The 23,136-nt window shown below is 30.5% G+C and overlaps 1 protein-coding gene and 1 long non-coding RNA gene across 7 annotated transcripts in view; one reads left to right on the top strand and one right to left on the bottom strand.

The window, feature by feature from the left end:
- Positions 1-925: 925 nt before the first annotated feature.
- On the top strand, positions 926-2,023 carry LOC111419882 (uncharacterized). Of its 4 annotated transcripts, XR_011642473.1 has the most exons (4): positions 926-1,033; positions 1,111-1,366; positions 1,725-1,882; positions 1,946-2,023. It is a non-coding gene; the product is annotated as an uncharacterized lncRNA (long non-coding RNA). The 4 variants fall into 4 exon arrangements; XR_011642472.1 differs by lacking the exon at positions 1,946-2,023 and having other exon boundaries at positions 1,725-1,932; XR_011642474.1 differs by lacking the exon at positions 1,946-2,023 and having other exon boundaries at positions 1,111-1,260; positions 1,725-1,931.
- A 707-nt stretch (positions 2,024-2,730) lies between these two features.
- The window catches only part of LOC111420810 (cerebellar degeneration-related protein 2-like), a 37,912-nt gene continuing 17,506 nt past the window's right edge, over positions 2,731-23,136 (bottom strand). For 2 of the 3 annotated variants that reach the window (XM_023053852.2, XM_023053853.2), the window contains 5 exons: positions 6,683-6,795; positions 6,246-6,629; positions 5,891-6,186; positions 5,685-5,832; positions 2,731-4,314 (listed from right to left, as the gene is read on the bottom strand). In XM_023053852.2, the coding sequence (XP_022909620.2) occupies positions 3,127-4,314; positions 5,685-5,832; positions 5,891-6,186; positions 6,246-6,629; positions 6,683-6,795 (2,129 nt within the window). In that variant the 3' untranslated portion in view covers positions 2,731-3,126. Of the gene's footprint in view, positions 4,315-5,684; positions 5,833-5,890; positions 6,187-6,245; positions 6,630-6,682; positions 6,796-11,603; positions 11,919-23,136 lie in introns of those variants that run through there. The other variant, XM_023053851.2, reaches the window with a different exon arrangement.

Below are 23,136 nucleotides of genomic sequence, written 5' to 3' on the forward strand. Positions count from 1 at the left end.
GTTTTATGAGTAACAACAAAAAAAAAATTGTTTTCCTAAATTAACTTTAATAACACTGCTTATTTACGAGAGATAAATTTTTAAAATAAAATAGATAACTGCGGTTATCGACTGAAATATCGATATTAGAGAGAACCCGTTTATTATTTGAGAGAGAGAGTAGGATAAAACTAGTTAGAACCCACAGTGACCCACAGAGTATACTCAGAGTATACCATATATATACTATCTCCTATATCGCTGACTCCCTATCTAAGCAATGAGTGGCGAGCGTTTCCATCAAAAGCAGACGGAATGATATATGTTTTGTCTTTGTCGTGCCCCCATATCGCGAAGGCGCTTGCGCGAATCGTAAATTTTTAAGAGTTTGAAGTGTTTCGCGCGTATTTTATGCAGCTTTGAAATGCAATTATTGTAGATAGTTGACTTTAATTATAAATTATCGTAGATGCATCAAATAAATTAGAAAATATGTACTTTTGTGTGAAATTGACGTTGAATATTGCTTTAAATATCAACTTTATGTAGGTTGTTCATTAAACATTATATTCTTTACTTTTGTTTAGGCAACCCAAATAACAAACCAAATTTTATGTAACCATGACAATTTTGTCGATTTCAAATGTTATAAATAAAACAAGAAGCCATTATTGTATTAGATTTTAGGTTATGTTTATGTCAAACATTTATTTGGTGTTTTATAAACATCAAGGTCATCAGCTGCTATTAATTTTTAATTCACCGTCCAATAAGATAAAAGCGTACTCACCACGTGTTCACGCATGTCTCTTGTGTAGACGGGGGCACGACCGAGACAGATATATATATATCTGCACTGTAGTGTTTACACTCTTTTGCTGCCTTAGTCAGCGATATAGAAGATAGTATATATATGGAGTATACTCTGTGTTAGAACCGTTCTTTGAAAATAACAAATGGCCGATGTCTTAAGTTGTCATCAAACTCATTAAAAAAAAATAGAATTAAATAAATGAACGTTATTCAAGAAAAACTAATAAATCTTTACACACAAGTAAGTATTGATCAAAATTATAGGAAACTCTTGTGAGTTGTTCTTTGAGTTTGATTCTTTGAATTTTCTTTTTGTAGGTTATGTTAAATAATAAAATAAAATTATCATCCGACTCACTGTATAAAAGAAAGGATTGGAGTTCAATGTGGTATCTGGATTATGGAATTGTCTCTTGTGTTCGGGGCACTAACTAATTTTCTGGATTGTCTACAGGATTCTTCTTACGGGTAATTGCACTGTTTGTTCTTCGGAAATAGGGTCTTGGATGATCTCGAAGAAGTATCGGTAATTCTCGGAATACGTTGTAGGATGATTCTCTTTTATTTTAATATTGTAAGTTGGTTTGACTTTTTTTTTTAAAAATTATCTTAAATTTTCGAGGTTATCTCTTCAAAAATTCTTCTATCTGACGACGTGGATTCGACGCTGGTCCGACGACGACTCTCTCACTCCCTGTTCGCGATCTCCTTATATACCCCGGCACTCCAACTGTTTTTTCCTCGTTTCTGATTGGCTCTTAGCTTCGCGCCCTTTTCAAAATTCAAAATTCTTGCTTCGAAACTAGCGTCATCTCTTGATTTTTCTCGGAATTAACCTTCAAAATTTAATTCTTTTTTCGTTGATTTCTCCCTTATTCCTTTATGAAACGTAATAAAACTTCGTATTCAACGTTGTCTTTTCTTGTTTATAGACATACATTGGAGTACACGCCAAATTTCAACAATGAGTAAAGTTAGAAAAATTCAAATTTAAATCAAGGATTTCTTTCTCAAAATAACGTTAAAACCTCAAAAGATGGATGAAAAATGTGCTTTAGGAGCTGAACTATAATAATTGATACATTTGGAAGTAAACAAAACGGTTTAAGATAAGATTTACACCAACAAAAAAACTCTCTGTCACAAATTCTAGGTTATGTTCTCTCGGTGAACTAAGAGAATGTTAAAATTATTACAATATGTATATCTATAAACAAGGATAATATTTAAAAACTTAAATACTATTACTTTGTGTGAAAAAACAAAAATTAATTTAAAATTTGTATTTTTCGAATGTAAACAATAATTCCACACTAATTCTGAGATAACTATAAAAAATATGATTTAATTTTTATATTATTAATTACACTGTGCTGTATTTCTTATTGTTTTAGAATAAAGCTAAAAATAAACTTTTTTTTAGTGTCGTCAAAGAAATTAAATTTACAGTTTCCTGTAAATTACGGTACTATAACTAAAAATTATACTACTAAAAATTTATATAAAATTATCTTTATTTTCTAATGAATGTTATAAGAATGTTATATACATTCTAACATATTAAACTTTTCGTAATTTTTCATCTTAAAAAACAGGATTTTTAATTTGACACTTGTTTATTTGAATTATAAAAAAATATATGAGCGCCATCTATCAATAATTTATTAAGTCATTTAATAATAAGAACTTAGAGACACTTTAAAGAAATAGCTTGTGGTTAAAAACCATGGTTTAATGGTTTTCTCGGTTAATTTAACTTTTGTTTTCGTAAAATTCAATAAATTTAGGAAGAAATGTTATCACAACTTTTAAATGTCAAAAATACTAAGATTAATATGGGTGATTAACGCTAGATGGGGTGAGTTTATCACATGACGTTCACCATCGCGGAGTTAATTTGATTACAGATTCTTACAAAAAAGGTTATAATTAAAAATCTTTCTTAATTTTAATCGCGTCTTTATTTTTAAAAACATTCACATTCTTCAATATCATATAGTTCAAAATCGTATAAATCCTCACAAATAAAATAATAAAAATTACAGAGTATTCATTTTAATCAAATCACTAGGTATTTTTCTTTATCATTTTTAAATGTTATCTCTTACATAGCTTAAATAATTATTATCGCTAAATTTCTTTTCTTTTTCTAATCATTTTTATCATCTTCATTAATTAAAATTGGCACAAATACAAGAGGAAAAAAAAGAAAAAAATACAAAGTAAACAAATACTATACAAATTAAAATCAAAAAAATTAAAAAGAAGATAAAAAATACTTTCCGTATATACAAAAAAAATGCTTCTTTTTAATTCTTTCTTTTTTGAATACTTTTAATTGGGTCGTCTCCAAAGTCCGTTATTATCCTTTTTCCTTAAAACATCAGCGTATGTTCTTTCCAATGTTTTTAATTTATGTAGTTCTTGTGATGCAGGACTTGGTTTAAATTCAAAAGCGTGTTCATATTTGTAAGTTCCACCGTTGTTTCTATCAGGATTTGGACTCGGAGATTGCATACTTCTGTTATAAAAAATTGCTGTATTTCCTTTCCAAACATCTTTATTTTCCAGCATCCTTCGACGCCTTCCATTTGATTTATTCGAAAAAGTCACTTTTGGAGACCCAACGATATGAGTTACTGGAGAATCAGAACGTTCCGCGTACGGTTTCTTCTTTCTAGAGGAAGATCTTTTTCTTACATTAACTTGAACTGTTATAGATTCCAACGGTGGTCTTATTAAAGGTGTTAAAACTCTTTCTTGAGGTTCATTTTGTTGTGTTTGCGATTGTGGTTTTGAGTCAACTTGGTTTTCTTCCGATTTCGGGTTGTTTTCAATTAAAGTAACTTCTTCTTGTTGGCTGGAAGATGAAAAGATGCTTTGAGTATCATCAGTTAAATTATCGGGGAAATCAGGAAGTTGTTCCACGTTTGGTGTAACTGGTGGAACTTTTAAAACTTTCTCTTCGTTATCATCATCTAAAATTAAAAATCCTTCATCATCCCTTTTATTTTTCGATGCTTTATTTAAAACGCCAAAAATTTCTTTGAATAACTCCCTATATTCAGGTCGATTTCTAAAACGGCTTTCAATTGGAGATGTTGTATCGTCATAAATACGAATGCAATCATTTCCATCGCCTATTGTACATAAAAATGATCCAGGTTTTAGTCTCATTTCGTCCGTTTGAGTTGCTTTTGTAAATGTTTCATCGCAAAATCCCGAAGAACTTGTTTCGGCTTCTGAAAAATCTGTTGGGGTTGTTCGTGAAAACGGTGTTTTTCGCTGTTTTTGTGATGACGATCGTTTCATACAATCGCAATTTCCACTTTCTTCATCGGTATCTTTCGTGTTTTGGTGATTTTGGAATTCCCCCGACATTTGGAGTTCTTCTTGTAACGATAGGTTAGGTTGTTTCTTCGGGATACGATGAACTTCTAATAAAGCTTGGTATTTTTGAACTAAATCTAAGTATAATGTGCTGTTTGCTTGACTCGTTGGTGTTGAGGATTTGTTGTAGTCCTTTAAAAAAGAAGAGAAAAAGATTTTTTTAAGTTTTTTTTTGTAGGTTAGGTGATTACTTACATTTTCGTTTTTATTAAGAATTTAATCGAAAATAAAAAGGATAAAGAATAAATAAATTGAATAAAATTAAAATTTATTGTAACAAAATTAAAATTATAACAGAAAGTATTAAATCTAAATTAACCTAACCTCACTTTTTCTTCAAAAAGAAATTTCTCAAAATTTTTTGTACTTTATGGGTGAATTATGATATATACTCATATCTAATTATGAAAAAATGATTATATTCGATATTTGATTATGATGTAACCCTTTCTTTCTTAAATTATCACTTTAAAAATAGATAAAAAGAATCTTTTCCTACTAACTTTGTATTTAAAAGTAATTCTTTCTTTAAATTCTAAATCTTTTCTCTAAATCTTTGTACTTTTAGTATAAAATAAACTGTTAAAAGTGTTTTTTAAACTTAAATTATATTAGATGGCAAGTGTAAAAAATATATATAAATCTAACCTTTAAAATATGAATTTTATTTGGTTTGTTTCACTAAGAAATGAACAAATAAGAATGAATACTTCCAAGATTTAACTAAAATTGGCATCAAATATCGATCTTTAATGTATAAACAGAATTCTATGAGCAATGATAAAAACGTTGTTGCCGGCATCATCCACAAAACGGTGATTTCGCTGTCTACAAGTTCTTCTGTTGAAGTATCGGTTAAAGAAGGAATTTGCGGCTGTGCAGACGACAACAATTGTTGAAATCGTCTCTTTGTTATCGCTTCTTTCTCAACTAACCGCTTAAAGCTATCGCGCCTTTTTTTATTATTATTAAAAGTATAAGCGGAAGTGGAAAAAATGCTATGACCAGGCCATAAAGATTGGAAACCTCTCAACATCCACATTAGTAATGTTATCGTCTATAGCAACAAAAATATTCTAAATATTTTCTTTTTCATCAATAATTTTTAATTAAGCCATATTCTTTAAAAGCACTCTTTAAACAGCAAAGCTAAACAAACAATTTCTTATTTATTCTTTAAAAACATCTTAAAAACCCTTTAATAAAATAAATAATTTGAGGTTATGATAAACGTCACTTTGAAAATAAAATAAATAATTTGAGGTTATGATAAACGTCACTTTAAAAATAGGTTATGTAACCCATAATTTGACATTCAACACCAAAATTTAATAACTTCACAATTTCTTTTTATTTTAACCTTTATTTTATTTTGCTAAAATGTACAAAGCACCTCAAAAACCAAAAGGAAAGAAATAGACAAACAACCAAAAAGAAAATTACAAAAAGCACGGTAATAAACTGAAAAAGCCCAAGCTACGGACAAGAAGTCTCTCTCTCACCTGGACGTCTATTGAATAAGATGTCCGGAATTGTGAACGCTCATTTAATGCTTCGAACATGCTGGAATCGTCATCGTCGCAAGCACTCAATGACATGTTGTCGTCACCGTTCATGTTCCCTAAACATTTACTACAAAGTTGTCCCATTCTGCCACAAAAGAAGATAATTAGAATTAATTAATTTATAAATTTAACGTTAAACTCACCTAACTTCCTCCAAAGAACTCAATTCGTCTTGAACACTCTTAATTTCTTCGTCTTTGATGTGGTACTGACTCAATTGCCTCTCTAAAATCTTATTCTGTTCCTGCATAATCTCCAATTGCTCCTCAACTTCCGTTATTTTTCTTTGATCCCGAGCACATTGCGTTTCCTTTTCCCTCAATTGAGACATTAACTGGGAAATTTGTTCCAATTCTTTACCCTCTTCGTTGTTCTCCTCTTTTTTTGGCGTTGTTTGAGTTTCTTGACATTTATCAGATTTTCCAATAACACGTTCTTCCTATAAAAGAAATTCAACATCAAATTTTAATTTAAAAATTTTTTTTTAAATAAAATTACATTTTTTATTCGTGTATTTTCTGAATCTGATTCATTTCCTTTCGTGGCATCTTCAATTAATTCATTTCTTTTATTAGTGGTCGTGGTAAATCCAGTGTAAGACGTTTGACGTTGAATAAAATGTTGAGTTCGTTGAGATTTTCGCCTCTCCACTTCCAATTGGAGCGTTAACTCGTCGATGTTGCTTTGTAATTGTTCGCATTTTGTCTCTAATGTTTCAATATTTGAAGTTAAACTTTTAATGTGCTTTCGATCGGAAGCGTTTTCGACAGCCAAGCGGTGATTAGCTCGCTCTAAATCTTGAATATTTACTTCTAACTGTTCGTAAATTCTTAAACGGGAATCATTTACTTCTCTTAATGCTACGGTTTGTTTGGTTAAGTACTGAAATTAAAATAAATTGTAAATAAATCATGAAATTAATTTAACGTTCTAACCTCAATTTCTTGGGATTGATCTTCGATAATGTTTTGTTGGTGCTTCAACGAATTTTCAAGTTCTTTATTGCGTTCTAATAAAGTTTTTCCTAATTCAGCCGCTAAATGTAAATCTGTAATAAAATAAAATTTGTCAAAAATTGAGTTTTGTGAGGTTATGTGATTATATTGTTTAAAATGAGGTTAAATTCTAAACCGTTAATACTTTAAATTAGACTACAATACCTTATAAATTTGAATTTACGATTAAATCCTTCTTATAACGGGATTAATAAAAAAAAACTAACTGTCTCTGGGAAGAATCTGGATAATTTAATTTAAATAAACTAAAAAAAAAATGAGCTCAGTAAATATAATTCAAACAATATTGTTATTTTTCCCGTTAGAATTTCACACCAAAACGAGATATTATTTCAAACAGGAAATAACATATTAGAGTTAAGATAAAATCGTTAAAAAGGATATTGTTATCGCGATGTGAATTAATTTTTTGGAAAGTAAAAGTCTTCCAGAATGCTTTCTATCTCACAAATTATTATCATTATTTTTTTAAAGTTTTATTTTTTAATTAAATCCGGTGGAAGTTGATTTGAAACAAACAATTAAAAGAGAAAGTTTAATTTTTTGACTTTTTATAGCAATTTTAAGGTTAGAAATTGATATGAAACTGTCATTTCGAGTTATTAATGTCGATAAAATAGATAACTTTGTTTTCGTTTTCCTCCTAAATACATCAATTTATATTTTTCGAAACTTATTATTTACTAATAATAATAAACAAATTAAAATTATAAATTATTTTATGAAGATTTTAAACAATTATTAGCAATAATAATGAGATTTTAAAAAAATAGATTTTTTTTTAGGTGTAATGTTGGTTGTCTATCTTTATAATGTAACATATAAATAGAAAATTACCTGTCCAAAGTAAAAGAAAGAAATAGTGTTAATAAAATATTAAAAAGTATATAAAAAGTATCGGGTTAGTCTAGTGGTTTTAGGGAGAAATGGTTCAAGTTCTAGGTATAGTTTTAGTTCTAGTTTGACACTTACAGTGGCACTAGAACTAACATTAGGCTTAGAATTAGAAACATTTGGGTTTAGCCGTCTGAAGAGACGTACGGCTAAACCCGAGTGATTCTAGTTATTGGTCTAGTGTTAGTCCAATAAAAATATACAGCAATCTAGCACTGTACAACAATTAAAACTAGAACTAACACTAGAACTAAAACTAGAAAGTTTCGGGTTTAGCCGTGCGTCTTCAAACGCTTTCTAGGTCTAGTGTTAGTTCTAGTTTTACATTAGCACTCTTACTATGTACAACTAATACTATACCAGTCTATACCTGGAACTAGAATCATTTGGGCTTAGCCGCACGTCTCTAAAGACGGCTAATCCCAAATGATTCTAGTTCTAGGTATAGTGTTAGTTCTAGTTTGACACTTACACTGGCACTAGAACTAACATTAGACTTAGAATTAGAAACATTTGGGTTTAGCCGTCTGAAGAGACGTGCGGCTAAACCCGAGTGATTCTAGTTATTGGTCTAGTGTTAGTCCAATAAAAATATACAGCAATCTAGCACTGTACAACAATTAAAACTAGAACTAACACTAGAACTAAACCTAGAAAGTTTCGGGTTTAGCCGTGCGTCTTCAAACGCTTTCTAGGTCTAGTGTTAGTTCTAGTTTTACATTAGCACTCTTACTATGTACAACTAATACTATACCAGTGTATACCTGGAACTAGAATCATTTGGGCTTAGCCGCACGTCTCTAAAGACGGCTAATCCCAAATGATTCTAGTTCTAGGTATAGTGTTAGTTCTAGTTTGACACTTACACTGGCACTAGAACTAACATTAGGCTTAGAATTAGAAACATTTGGGTTTAGCTGGTATAGTATTAGTTGTACATAGTAAGAGTGCTAATGTAAAACTAGAACTAACACTAGACCTAGAAAGTGTCTGAAGACGCACGGCTAAACCCGAAACTTTGTAGTTTTATTTCTAGTGTTAGTTCTAGTTTTAATTGTTGTACAGTGCTAGATTGCTGTATATTTTTATTGAACTAACACTAGACCAATAACTAGAATCACCCGGGTTTGGCCGTACGTCTCTTCAGACGGCTAAACCCAAATGTTTCTAATTCTAAGCCTAATGTTAGTTCTAGTGCCAGTGTAAGTGTCAAACTAGAACTAACACTAACTATTGGTCTAGTGTTAGTCCAATAAAAATATACAGCAATCTAGCACTGTACAACAATTAAAACTAGAACTAACACTAGAACTAAACCTAGAATGTTTCGGGTTTAGCCGTGCGTCTTCAAACGCTTTCTAGGTCTAGTGTTAGTTCTAGTTTTACATTAGCACTCTTACTATGTACAACTAATACTATACCAGTCTATACCTGGAACTAGAATCATTTGGGCTTAGCCGCACGTCTCTAAAGACGGCTAATCCCAAATGATTCTAGTTCTAGGTATAGTGTTAGTTCTAGTTTGACACTTACACTGGCACTAGAACTAACATTAGGCTTAGAATTAGAAACATTTGGGTTTAGCCGTCTGAAGAGACGTACGGCCAAACCCGGGTGATTCTAGTTATTGGTCTAGTGTTAGTTCAATAAAAATATACAGCAATCTAGCACTGTACAACAATTAAAACTAGAACTAACACTAGAAATAAAACTACAAAGTTTCGGGTTTAGCCGTGCGTCTTCAGACACTTTCTAGGTCTAGTGTTAGTTCTAGTTTTACATTAGCACTCTTACTATGTACAACTAATACTATACCAGTCTATACCTGGAACCAGAATCATTTGGGCTTAGCCGCACGTCTCTAAAGACGGCTAATCCCAAATGATTCTAGTTCTAGGTATAGTGTTAGTTCTAGTTTTACACTTGCACTGTCACTAGAACTAATATTAGAGCTAGAACGAGAAAAATGGGGTTTAGCCGTGCGTCCGAATGTTTCTAGTTTCAGATCTAGTGTTAGTTCTAGTTTTAGTTCAATAAAAATATGTATCATAGTGATATTTTATGCTAACTAGCACTACCAGCCGTCTTAAGAGACGTTTTAGCAAGTATTCAAATTGAAATGGGAAAGAAATACATTATAAATGCACGTCAAGCAATGAGAGACGATAAATGGGAACATTTTTTTAAAGCAAAAAGGTAAAATCGTTGAACGTGAAAGGCAGCATGAACCAAATTTAATAGGTTCTATTTTTACTACTCTTAATTCATCCAATAAGTGTGTAATAAGTATAAGATACAATTCCTTTTTCACTTTAATTTTATTAATTGCCTTAAATCGGTTCGAACCAGTTATCAGATTGTTCTTTGACTATAAATAATAGTTTAAAAGATAATGGATTTAATATTGCGTTTATGGAATGTAACATAACGCAAGTATTAACTGTTTATGTATCCCCATAAGGAATTTAATACATCTTTCATTTCTATGTATTACTGCGAACTTTTAAACCTTTACAACACATACTTTCTAATATAAACATCTCTTTGGCACACAGAATTAATTTAAAAGTAAAAAAATTAAATTGTTAGGTAATATGTGGAAATAACTAGAAAAAGAACAAAATAATCTTTTTTAATTAGCTGTTTTAAATGAATCATTGGAATAATTTGTCTTAATAATAACCAAGTGTTTCTTGGATCACTTCTGTTTTTAATTAGCCATGTATTAATGTAACATGAGTAGAATATTTTCAAATGACACGCTTTTCAGATGCCAGTTTCTCTCAACATTGCGACGTTTATACAAACGGAAGTATATAAAAGGAATTAATACATGTTAATTACAAGGAAACTTCGTTTTAATAGCATTTCTATGTAATTTTGCAAAATGATCACTTCTATTTGAATACATTAAGTTGGATATCTAAGTAGGTCCCACTTAAAACCGCATTTTATCCATCGTATAAATCTTTTTGCTACGCACTGTATATTTTATATAATTTTTAAATTATTTATCTATAAATTTAACCAAATCTAATAAAATAAATTACGTTTTATTTAATTACAAAATTGATCGATTAAAATATAAAAACAAATTTAGTTAAAAAAGTGTTAAAGTACAATAGGTTAGAGGAGAGAGATAAAAATCATCAAGTACTTCACCGAGGTGAATAAAAAAATTTAATAATCTTGTATCTATAAAGGGTATAAAGTGTAATTTGTAATTCGTTTCTGGCGTGATTGGGTCAATAGTACAAAAATTTATTATACTATAAAAAAAGCGATTAAAGAAAAAAATGTTTGAACATCATCAACTTGTCGGAGTCGAATTGAACATTAATTTTCGAGTAACTCTACGTTACGCAATGAAAACGACCTCAATAGCAACTGTGCATAGAATTCCTTCGAGTGAAATTTAGGCTATACAAGATACAAGCCGACTGCAACAAACATACAATAAGGTAGCCGGAGGCTACTTTTAATGTTATATAAGGAGAAGTCTCTTCCGTTATACCAATATTTAAATAACAAGAAAAAAAATCGTTAAAGAAAAAGTTCCTCATTATTTTTATCACTAATTTTAGATAATGAATCAGCTCAAATTTACATAAACTTTAATTTATTTTTTTAATATAAAAAGTTAATGTTTCTTAAGTGTTATTAATTTACCTTTCACTTTAAAGGTGTAAGAAAAATAACTGTTTTGTGTATAATTTAATAAATATCAAAATAAATAAAAAAGAGGCAAAAAAAATCGAGATAAATCATCTACAATAGGAATGGTTATTAATCTTATCTAATAATAAAAACCAACGTAAATTTATCGCGCTACTCTATTAGAACAATATTTTTATCATCATATTTAATTAAAAAAGGATTGTTTCGCATCAAAAAATAAAACGAATTTCCTAAAAAATGTTAGGTATTTTTTTTCAATGTAGCTCACCTTCACTACCTTGCAAACATTCCAACTCGATACCATAGTCCCCCCAACTGTCCACCAAAGTACTTAAACCGGATGACTCAGCCATCGTTATTCAAAAAAAATGACTTATATTTTTTGTTAAGAAAACCCCAAAATCCAATCGATTCCCCTCATTTTATTTTTTGATAAAAAAATGTAAATTTGCAACCCCTCAATTCATCAAATCCCAAAAACTAATGTTGTAACACCGCAAAAAATGTCAACACGTCTCAACCGCACCGAGTTCAAAACCGAACTGAATCCTGTTTCGTCGATCGTTCGTTTCGTTCCCTCACTCACTCGCTCATTCAACTAAAAGTACTTACTATAAAATATTTTCAAGGTGGGATAACAACTAACCTGTCGCTTAAAAATAAAGTGGAGGCAAAGTAAAAAGTGGAGAGGAAGCGATTATAAAATTTCCATTTATTGCGGTAGTAATTAATTAAAAAATTATCCTGTCAAAATATTCATTTTTTTTTAAATTTATTGTGCAATATTTTCCAAATTATTAAGTTATTACTTTAAAATGATTTATAAAAAAATTAATTAATGCAATCAACCTTGGCTTTCGATTAATTACTTCAAAACATTTACAAAATAAAGTAATGATTTGCATCAAAATATATTTATAACTTAATCAAACGAAAGAGTACTTTTTGTAATTCGCTACGGTAATGGAAGCTATAACAGTACTCAAACGGGTGCTGTAATGAGACTCCTTACAGCATCCGATGCTGTAATGAGATTTTAGTAACATTTCATGGAAGCAGTTCAAGTTGGTGACATTGGGTCATTAATTTTTCTAGTTGTCAATGTGACAATTTTTGTCTATGGATGTTTAAACACGTTCTTAGCATCGAATACAATGATGAGGACATTGACTCTGAGCAATTTCTCTTATTTTGGGAGGTGTACATCAAACATTTTTTTCAGGTGAATATATTTTGTGTTTTGACAGTTTCTAATTGTCAATTCAAAGTTTCTATTTTCAAGTGTTCCGGTGTTACCAACTGCTACATAGCTATTTCCCTACATTGTCAAAATTTACTTTATTTTTGTTAAAAAAAAGTATAAAAACGCGAATTACAAAAAATAGCATAAAAAACACGTTTCATAAGACTTAAAGCACTCATTCATTAAAAAACTCGTGGCTTTTTAATCGCTTTTTAATATTTTTTTCTAATCGGTGTGTTGTGCAGATAGATAGGAAGCTTTATGACTTAATTAAAGTGTCAAGTCAAAAGAGACTGCAGCTTGGAATCCAAAGGAATCAGCCGACCACAGAATCGGGAAGAGATACCGGTGTTGGCAGGAAAGATCGAACTAATGCGTAAGTCATTTTATTAAGAACCTAAGAAGGTGGCAGAAATTACTATGCAACCCTGGACCCTAGATTACAAAAGAAATGAAAATCCAATAGCTGTTTTATCAAGAGTAACAACCTGGATATTGTACAGAGAGTATACGCCTTTATTTAATAATGCCGAAGTGCTATAATCGACACCATATCAACACAATATTAGATAGCACATCTTACAAAGCAAGCGAGCTGGGATTAACTTGCAGTGAAAGAGTACAATGTCGATTTATTAAATCGAGGCGCTCCAAGATCCGTTGTTAATGCTGTATAAATGTTTTTTTGTAATTCGCGACGGTAATGAAAGCTATTACAGTACTCAAACGGGTGTCTTTACAGCATCCGATGCTGTAATGAGATTTTAGTAACATTTTATGGAATCAGTTCAAGTTGGTGACATTGGGTCATTAATTTTTCTAGTTGTCAATGTGACAATGTTTGTCTATGGATGTTTAAACACGTTCTTAACTTTCAATACAAGGTCCACAATGATAAAGATATTGAACACTGAGCAATTTCTCTTATTTTGGGAAGTGTACATCAAACATTTTTTTTCAGGTGAATACATTTTGTGTTTTGACAGTTTCTAATTGTCAATTCAAATTTCTATTTTCAAGTGTTACGGTGTTACCAACTGCTACATACCTATTTTCCTACATTGTCAAAATTTATTTTATTTTTGAGAAAAAATAAGGATAAAAACGCGAATTACAAAAAATAGCATAAAAAACACGTTTCATAAGACTTAAGCACTCATTCATTAAAAAACTCGTGGCTTTACTACTCGTTTTTCAACTTGAATTCGTGCATTTCAAACGTGTCTTACGAAACTTGTTTTTTAATATACTATTATCAATTATAACACATGGAGCCACCTGTATAGGGTGGTTCAAATTCGATGTCCGAATAGGCTATCTCGGAAACTATAAGAGTTAGAAAAAAAGTGGCTTATTTATGTCTAGATCCCTTTTTTTAAATAAAGAGAGATCTTGAACTGAAATAAACAGAGAATTTGATGACGTAGTCAAAAACATTTTTTCGGTTTTAGATTTTGAAATATTATCACAATTTTCGTTTTTTAAATGGAAATAACCATTGATTATTCGCTTATTAAATTCGTTATTTTTTTCTGATTACAAAAATATAGGGTTCGACAGGTTTATATCTTATTGTTTTAGAATAAAATTAAAAATAAACTCTTATTTTAGGGTCGTCGAAGAAATTAAATTTACAGTTTCCTGTAAATTACGCTACTATTGCTAAAAATTAAAAAAACATATTTCTCCAATCCAAAACAATGCAATTCATTAAATATTTCCGTATTAACAGTTGGTGTAATAAACATAATTATTTGTTTTTAAATACCAGAAAAATAATACCGCCTAATTTAAATACCAACCCGTAATTTACAGGAAACTGTAAATTTAATTTTTTCGACAAAACTAGATTTTGGAGGAATATTATAAAAAAAGTTATTTTATTCTATTATTTTATTCGTTTTACATTTATTCTAAAACAATAAGAATTTTGTACACGACTACCTTATAATATATACCTTATGAATGAGTTTTCTAAAACAAAATGGTTGTCATTATTCACGGAGTGAAAAAAAAACGTTCAAAAAACGTCAATTTAATTCAATTTTTTAGGAGTTTCTAAATGTTTGACATTAAAAAAACCTAAACAAATTCCTTTTTTTATATGATTTAAGCATAAATTAATTAATTTTCGTAAAGAAAACGACGTTTTATAAAACTGACACTTAATTTTGACAAATTGTTGTGAAGTTGGTTACAGTTAGTAACATTGAATTTGTGTCACATTGACGTTTAACCTTTATTCAAAAATTTATTTAAAAAATAAATTTATGGAATCAATTTTAATAATCGTGGACAAAGTATAGTATTCTACTCGTATATAATGAGCTATTATTCACTCAGGTTAATTATGCCACTCGCTACGCTGGTGACATAAACTTAACCTTCGTGAATAATAGCCCTCATTATATGCTCATATAATAATATACTATTTTTTGTTTGGTAACTAAATTATAATACTTGATTACATATTTCTGGTAAATAACATAATAAAATTTCCATATTTAAAATATTTGAGAAAAAGAGAGTTAGAAAATCTGAAACTAGAACTCTTTCTTTTAAGATGAGTACCAATAAATACATTAAATATTTCCGTTTGAGAAGAAAATGTGGATAAAATGTCATCGAAAGGAGAAGCCATTTCCAATAAAGATTGGATACAACGAAAGCTAATGTATTGTGGTTTACCACTTTTAATTGTTTCTGCGTGATTCCTAAAAGGCTTCGTTAACGATTGCGCGGTATCAACACGAAGAAAGATTCATCATCTAGTTAAGTTTTACGTTTTTCGAAATTATTTAATTGTGGTCTGCGATTTTGATACAAAGTGAAAACTTAAAAAAAATGGACCGCAAGCAACATCGATTTAATAAAATAACATCGTATTTATCATCCTAAGCCGAGGTTGGCCGCCGTCGAGGTATAACACTGTGCTGATATTAAATGTGGCGCCTCGGCCATAAGTGACCTTGACTTAATAAAATAACATGGTATTTTTCACCATAACTAACGATAAGACAAGATCACTTGCAGCCGAGGAGCTACAATTGATATCATATTGAACATCACACAGGCCCACTTTTACTACCTCTTGATAAATTTATCCGATAGATAAATCCAGCTCTTAACCAATGAGCCGTAACCATGGCAACTATCCTCTAGATAGTTTATCAGGAGGATGGTAAAAGTGGGCCGCAGTGTAATATTTCGGCCTTACCTACCTCGGCTTAATAAAATTAATAAAACCCAACCCAACCCAAGGTCACTTGCGGCCGAGGACACATTTAATACCAGCACATAGTGTAGATAACTGAAAGTATCAAATTACAATAATTGGTATCATATTAAATATCATACACTGTGATGCCTCGTCCGCAAAAGATCTACAACTTCACCTGATAAAGCCGAGAAATAACAGTGATAATTCTCGTGCAACAATTTAAATTGTCAAAGTTTATTGCGCCTTATTTAAGCTTTTCACTAAATTCACTTAGTTACAGCTGTTTTAAACACTCTCATTGATTAATTGATACATTTCTATCAGATCAATTTAACACAGAGAGTTAGGACAAGATCTAGGTAATCAATTACGGGGTTATAAAGTCTGTAGGGTTTACAAATGTTTCAAATTTTTATTTAACCCTTTGTGTCCCGACGGTACTTTAAAGTACCGGTAATTTTAAACACTCATTTTAAACTGTAGTTATCTATTCGGCGTATTTAGAGCTGTCGGTACTTTCTACTATACAAGTGTATACAAGAAATAATCTGTATAAAAAACGTCGCATTCCGCACTGTAGGATTTTTAGGTACACTTTAAACTTATTCATCCAGATGTGAGGTTAGAAGTTTAGTGAAAAGTGGTGCTGTTGAATTTTGTTGTTCAAGAAGGTATTTCTTTGATAAATGGTTATTAAGTGTGATTATTACAGATCATTTTAAAAAGAAAACGTTGAGCTTAAATTTAAAATAAGTCCCATTCCTTAATTTCAATAAACATGGTTTCTAAGAATTTTTAAATTAGCATCTTTTTTGACTCTTTTAAATGTAAGTGTTGTTTCAACATTTTTTTTCTTAATATTTTTCCAATCCAACCCAATAATTATTATACATCATTTTAAAGAGAAAGCTTTGAGCTTTAATTTAGAATAAGTCTCATTCTTTAATTTCAATAAATACGGCTTCTAGGAATTTTTTAAATTAACATCTTTTTTGACACTTTTAGGTTATACGAAAATGTAAGTTTTGTTTCAACATGTATTTTGTCAATATTTTTCCAATCCAACCCAACAATTATTATACATCATTTTAAAGAGAAAGCTTTGAGCTTTAATTTAGAACAAGTCTCATTCCTTAATTTCAATAAATACGGCTTCCAGGAGTTTTTAAATCAGCATCTTTTTTGATAGTTTTCGGTTATACGAAAATGTAAGTTTTGTTTCAACATTTTTTTTCTCAATATTTTTCCAATCCAACCCAACAATTATTATACATCATTTTAAAGAGAAAGCTTTGAGCTTTAATTTAGAATAAGTCTCATTCCTTAATTTCAATAAATACGGCTTCCAGGAGTTTTTAAATCAGCATCTTTTTTGACACTTTTAGGTTATACGAAAATGTAAGTTTTGTTTCAACATGTTTTTTGTCAATATTTTTCCAATCCAACCCAACAATTATTATACATGATTTTAAAGAGAAAGCTTTGAGCTTTAATTTAGAATAAGTCTCATTCTTTAATTTCAATAAATACGGCTTCCAGGAGTTTTTAAATTAGCATCTTTTTTGACACTTTTGGGTTATACGAAAATGTTAGTTTTGTTTCAACATGTTTTTTGTCAATATTTTTCCAATCCAACCCAACAATTATTATACATCATTTTAAAAAGAAAGCTTTGAGCTTTAATTTAGAATAAGTCTCATTCTTTAATTTCAATAAATACGGCTTCCAGGAATTTTTAAATTAGCATCTTTTTTGACACTTTTGGGTTATACGAAAATGTTAGTTTTGTTTCAACATGTTTTTTGTCAATATTTTTCCAATCCAACCCAACAATTATTATACATCATTTTAAAGAGAAAGCTTTGAGCTTTAATTTAGAACAAGTCTCATTCCTTAATTTCAATAAATACGGCTTCCAGGAGTTTTTAAATCAGCATCTTTTTTGATAGTTTTAGGTTATACGAAAATGTAAGTTTTGTTTCAACATTTTTTTTCTCATTATTTTTCCAATCCAACCCAACAATTATTATACATCATTTTAAAGAGAAAGCTTTGAGCTTTAATTTAGAATAAGTCTCATTCTTTAATTTCAATAAATACGGCTTCCAGGAATTTTTAAATTAGCATCTTTTTTGACACTTTTGGGTTATACGAAAATGTTAGTTTTGTTTCAACATGTTTTTTGTCAATATTTTTCCAATCCAACCCAACAATTATTATACATCATTTTAAAAAGAAAGCTTTGAGCTTTAATTTAGAATAAGTCTCATTCTTTAATTTCAATAAATACGGCTTCCAGGAATTTTTAAATTAGCATCTTTTTTGACTACTTTACTTACTTTATTGAGTTTTACTCAATACTCTTTTTCTCAATATTTTTTTAATTCAACCCATCTATTGTTATACATCGGTTTAAACAGAAAGCTTCAAGCTTCAATTTAAAATAAGTTTTATTTCTTAATTTCAATAAACACGGTTTCCAGGAATTTTTGAATTAGCATCTTTTTTGACACTTAGACTATGCGAAAATAGGGGGAATGCATATTTTGCTAAAATTTTATTCCAAAGGCCTTTACTGAGTGTATTTTGATAGCGTTTTAATTCTGTCACAAAGTTTCAAAATGTTTGACTTCTTGGGACACAAAGGGTTAAATAATAAAAAAATAATAGTAATAAATGAGGCCCGGACGACTTTCACCATCTCTTCTAACTGGCTATAAATGCTATTCCGTACGCCACACGACGACGTTTAAAGATGTTTTAAGAGATTTAAGACATTTAACCGAGATGATATTTAGACATTCCCAGGCGAGATTAGTCGATTTCTAAGACACGATTTGCGTCAAATGGTCATATTAAATGCTAAAGTTGATTGGAAACACATAATTCAACTTAATTTTCTACGATTTCTGCGCGAATACTTGCAATATCCAATAAATTCTAATTGACAAGATAAAAATCTTTCCAAGAATATGAGTTTGAATTTGACATTTAAAAGCTGCCGTTTAAAAAATTCGCCTAATTTACAAAAACAATCAACTATTAATTAAGAAAGAATTATATTCACATAGTTGTATCGTGAAAATAACCAATTAAATCCATTTTAAAAAGTATCTAAACGTTCCTATCTATCACACTCTAGTTAGCATTCGGGTAACAAAACGAAAATCACTTTTTTTCTCGCTCCATGTAAATTAACGTGTATCTAAAGTGCTCCTTTTTGATTAATCAAAATCACAAGATCAACGAAATGAGTTAGTTTTAACTTTCTCCGTTTAAACGTCAATTTAAAATTGTGTTCCTCCTTCGTTTTCAGTTCGGGTTCAAACGTTAAAGACCAAAAACGACTTGACAGGGTCAAACATTTAAACAACAGGTTTCGGTTGAACGATTCCGCAAATTATCTCGTATACAAGAATCGAAGCCCACCACCGCTGTTACTCTTCCTCGGTGGTTTTGAAAATAAAAAGTTTTTCCATCGGATAAGTAGTGATCCTGTTGTCCCGTTGTGCACGTTGGGGAAACGCGACCCGAATAAATACATCACACGACGTGAAAGTGCGCCTTGCCGAAGCGGAGAGCACCTTTTAGGGTTTTATTTAAAAAGGGGTCTACTTGATAGCACACTTCTTTTCATATAACGGTCTCGCAAATTCCAATCAATAAGAATCTTTTAATTAACAAGTATGTGATTCAATTTAATTAATTAAACTAATTTACTAATTAATAACTACTTCATTTTGATTTAGGCGATTAATTCTGATTCATTTTTGCGCTAAAGGTAAATACCCTTTTGAATATACCCAGAAAACAAATCAGGTCATAACCAAGTAGAGAAGGTACACACCCAAAAATACCGAAGAACCGTCGAGTTCCAGGTCAGTAACGTTTCACAAAATAAAAATCGCGAAAGAGATTGCAACAAACGTTCAAACCAAATCAATCCATTCATTTCTAAATACTACGACTTGTAAAGAAAACCACGATTTAATACAAAGATTAATGTTAAAAGCAAAAAATTCGAACAAAAAAGAAGGTAAGATCAACGACCTGACATTAAACCCCTCGACTTCTTCGTCTTGGTTCTCTTTTACTATTACTGTGCTATTACTACGTCTCGCTCGTTCTTTGATTAAAAACTTTTTCTTCGTCGTGAGCGGGCGAACTTACGATGACTCATCGCCCGGTTATGAATGAACTTTTAAGTTTTAGTTTTATGAGAACTTACAATTAACGATATAATTATATAATAATTTAAATAACTAATTGTAATTTGTGAGATTCGCGTTAATTTTTTGATGAGTGTTTTAATTCGAATGAAACGTTTTGTGCATTTTAAAGATTTTGATTAGATTTGGTTCTCTCTTTCTCAAGATCGTTTTTCCCCTTCTACCGGAGAAACACGAAATCTAATAATTTTCGATCGCTTTTACCAATTACCAGCAACCTTTCCCATTGTATCTTTCGAGAGTGAACGCTTTCAATCTACAATAACGATCCGAAAAGAACGTCTGCGTTTTTTTTCCTTATTCTTCTTCGTCTTTGCAAGGTGTCAAGTTTTTTCCAGTCATTTTTTTCTTTTTCGTTTTTAATCCGACATGTTACGTTCTCTGCGTTCATTCTTTGTCGTACTCCTTCTTCTCATGTAAGTAGAGTTAAGGTTCTCAAGACCCGTACCTCATGTATAATACATGATGATTTTAACGACCTTATGCAGAATACCGTGGGATCGGAAGAAGGATTAAAAAAATTGTTAAAGGTTCAGCTTTGAATAGTGAGTTTTATTAAAAAAATTGTATATGTGCAATTACTAAGAACCCCCCGCTGAAAATATTAATTATATTTGACAGGAGTTAACTTAAGAGTATAAAAATTGGTCAAGATCAAATATTAAATATTTAAAATTTATGGTCTTTTGTAATATTTGTTTTTAATGTAAGAATGAGTAAAAAACTTTGAAAAGGTAATAAACCGCTCAAAGTACACATTCGATGGTTTAACGAGTAACGATTTAAGCATATCGCGATAAAAAGAGTAATTCATGCGAAACTTAATGTAGTATAAACCATAATTGCAGCAAATCTGGATATAACGTTAGAAATAACCATAAAGGATACTAGATTTGAGCCATCTAGTTTCAATGATTCAATTTATTGAGATATTTTAGATTGTATTGCACAGATTTATTAGGGTCTTATAGCTATGAAGATCACCAGTTTTGAAGAGAGTGGCCGGAGACTGAGACGATTGAAGCATCGAGAAGGTCAATAACGATACCATAAAATATATTTCGATAAGACAAAAATACTTGCAAGAGCAGCCACATCATCATGTATGAAGTTATCCGAACCTAAAAGATTTGACTGGACTGGCATACCGATCGCGGCAATTAGCGAATAGTAGTTAGTTAAAAGTAGTAATTGCTGCTGTAAGGAGTTCAAAATTGAGTTAATTACAAGATCCAGTTAATGCAAGAATTTTGTCATTGTGCAAAATTTTGCCACTTGTATGCAGAAGATAAGATACTGCTTGTAGAAGACAAGATTTTTATTGGAGAAGACCATAATATGCTAATAAAAGATACTACTTGGAATAGACTCCATATTGCTTGAAGAACACTGGATATTGCTTAATGAAGGTACTGCTAATAATAGACAACATACAAAATTCTCATTGTTGAAGTCTAAATATAGATACTGTTAATAAAAGAACAAATCTAAATGTTGATCAAAGACTATACGCTGTTTGACACCTTGAAGAAGATCACATATTACTTGAATATGCAAAAGACTAGAGTTGCTGTACACTGTTTAACGCTTGACTAAGATCACATACTGCTTAAACTAAATAACATTTATTATTTGATAATTGAATACTCATTACAAAATACTTGAATTTGGTAATAATAGAGTACAGACAGCTTGAAAATCACGAATTTATCATTGCAAAAGACTAGATACTGCTATTAAAATACTAGATACTACTTGAAGAAGACTAGGTACTGCTTGAATAATGCAGAAGACTAGATGAACCTTGCAGAAACGTAAGTGCTGCTCTACACAATATACTAATCGCGGCAATTAGCGAATAGTAGTTAGTTAAAAGTAGTAATTGCTGCTGTAAGGAGTTCAAAATTGAGTTGATTCGTACACAGCAATTGCAGCTTTGTCGCAGCTTAAGAGGTTACAAGATCCAGCTAATGCAAGAATTTGGTCATTGTGCAAAATTTTGCCACTTGTGTGCAGAAGATAAGATACTGCTTGTAGAAGACAAGATTTTTATTGGAGAAGACCAAAATATGCTAATAAAAGATACTACTTGGAATAGACTACATATTGCTTGAAGAACACTAGATATTGCTTAATGAAGATACTGCTAATAATAGACAACATACAAAATTCTCATTGTTGAAGACTAAATATAGATACTGTTCATGAAAGAACAAATCTAAATGTTGATCAAAGACTATACGCTGTTTGACACCTTGAAGAAGATCACATATTACTTGAATATGCAAAAGACTAGATTTGCTGTACACTGTTTATCGCTTGACTAAGATCACATACTGCTTAAACTAAATAACATTTATTATTTGATAATTGAATACTCATTACAAAATACTTGAATTTGGTAATAATAGAGTACAGACAGCTTGAAAATCACGAATTTATCATTGCAAAAGACTAGATACTGCGATTAAAATACTAGATACTACTTGAAGAAGACTAGGTACTGCTTGAATAATGCAGAAGACTAGATGATCTTGCAGAAACGTAAGTGCTGCTCTACACAATATACTAATCGCGGCAATTAGCGAATAGTAGTTAGTTAAAAGTAGTAATTGCTGCTGTAAGGAGTTCAAAATTGAGTTGATTCGTACACAGCAATTGCAGCTTTGTCGCAGCTTAAGAGGTTACAAGATCCAGCTAATGCAAGAATTTGGTCATTGTGCAAAATTTTGCCACTTGTGTGCAGAAGATAAGATACTGCTTGTAGAAGACAAGATTTTTATTGGAGAAGACCATAATATGCTAATAAAAGATACTACTTGGAATAGACTCCATATTGCTTGAAGAACACTGGATATTGCTTAATGAAGGTACTGCTAATAATAGACAACATACAAAATTCTCATTGTTGAAGTCTAAATATAGATACTGTTAATGAAAGAACAAATCTAAATGTTGATCAAAGACTATACGCTGTTTGACACCTTGAAGAAGATCACATATTAGTTGAATATGCAAAAGACTAGATTTGCTGTATACTGTTTATCGCTTGACTAATTGTAAGATCACATACTGCTTAAACTAAATAACATTTATTATTTGATAATTG

The sequence above is a fragment of the Onthophagus taurus genome, chromosome 2 (genome assembly GCF_036711975.1).
Source record: "Onthophagus taurus isolate NC chromosome 2, IU_Otau_3.0, whole genome shotgun sequence".
In the NCBI taxonomy this organism is placed as follows: domain Eukaryota; kingdom Metazoa; phylum Arthropoda; class Insecta; order Coleoptera; family Scarabaeidae; genus Onthophagus; species Onthophagus taurus.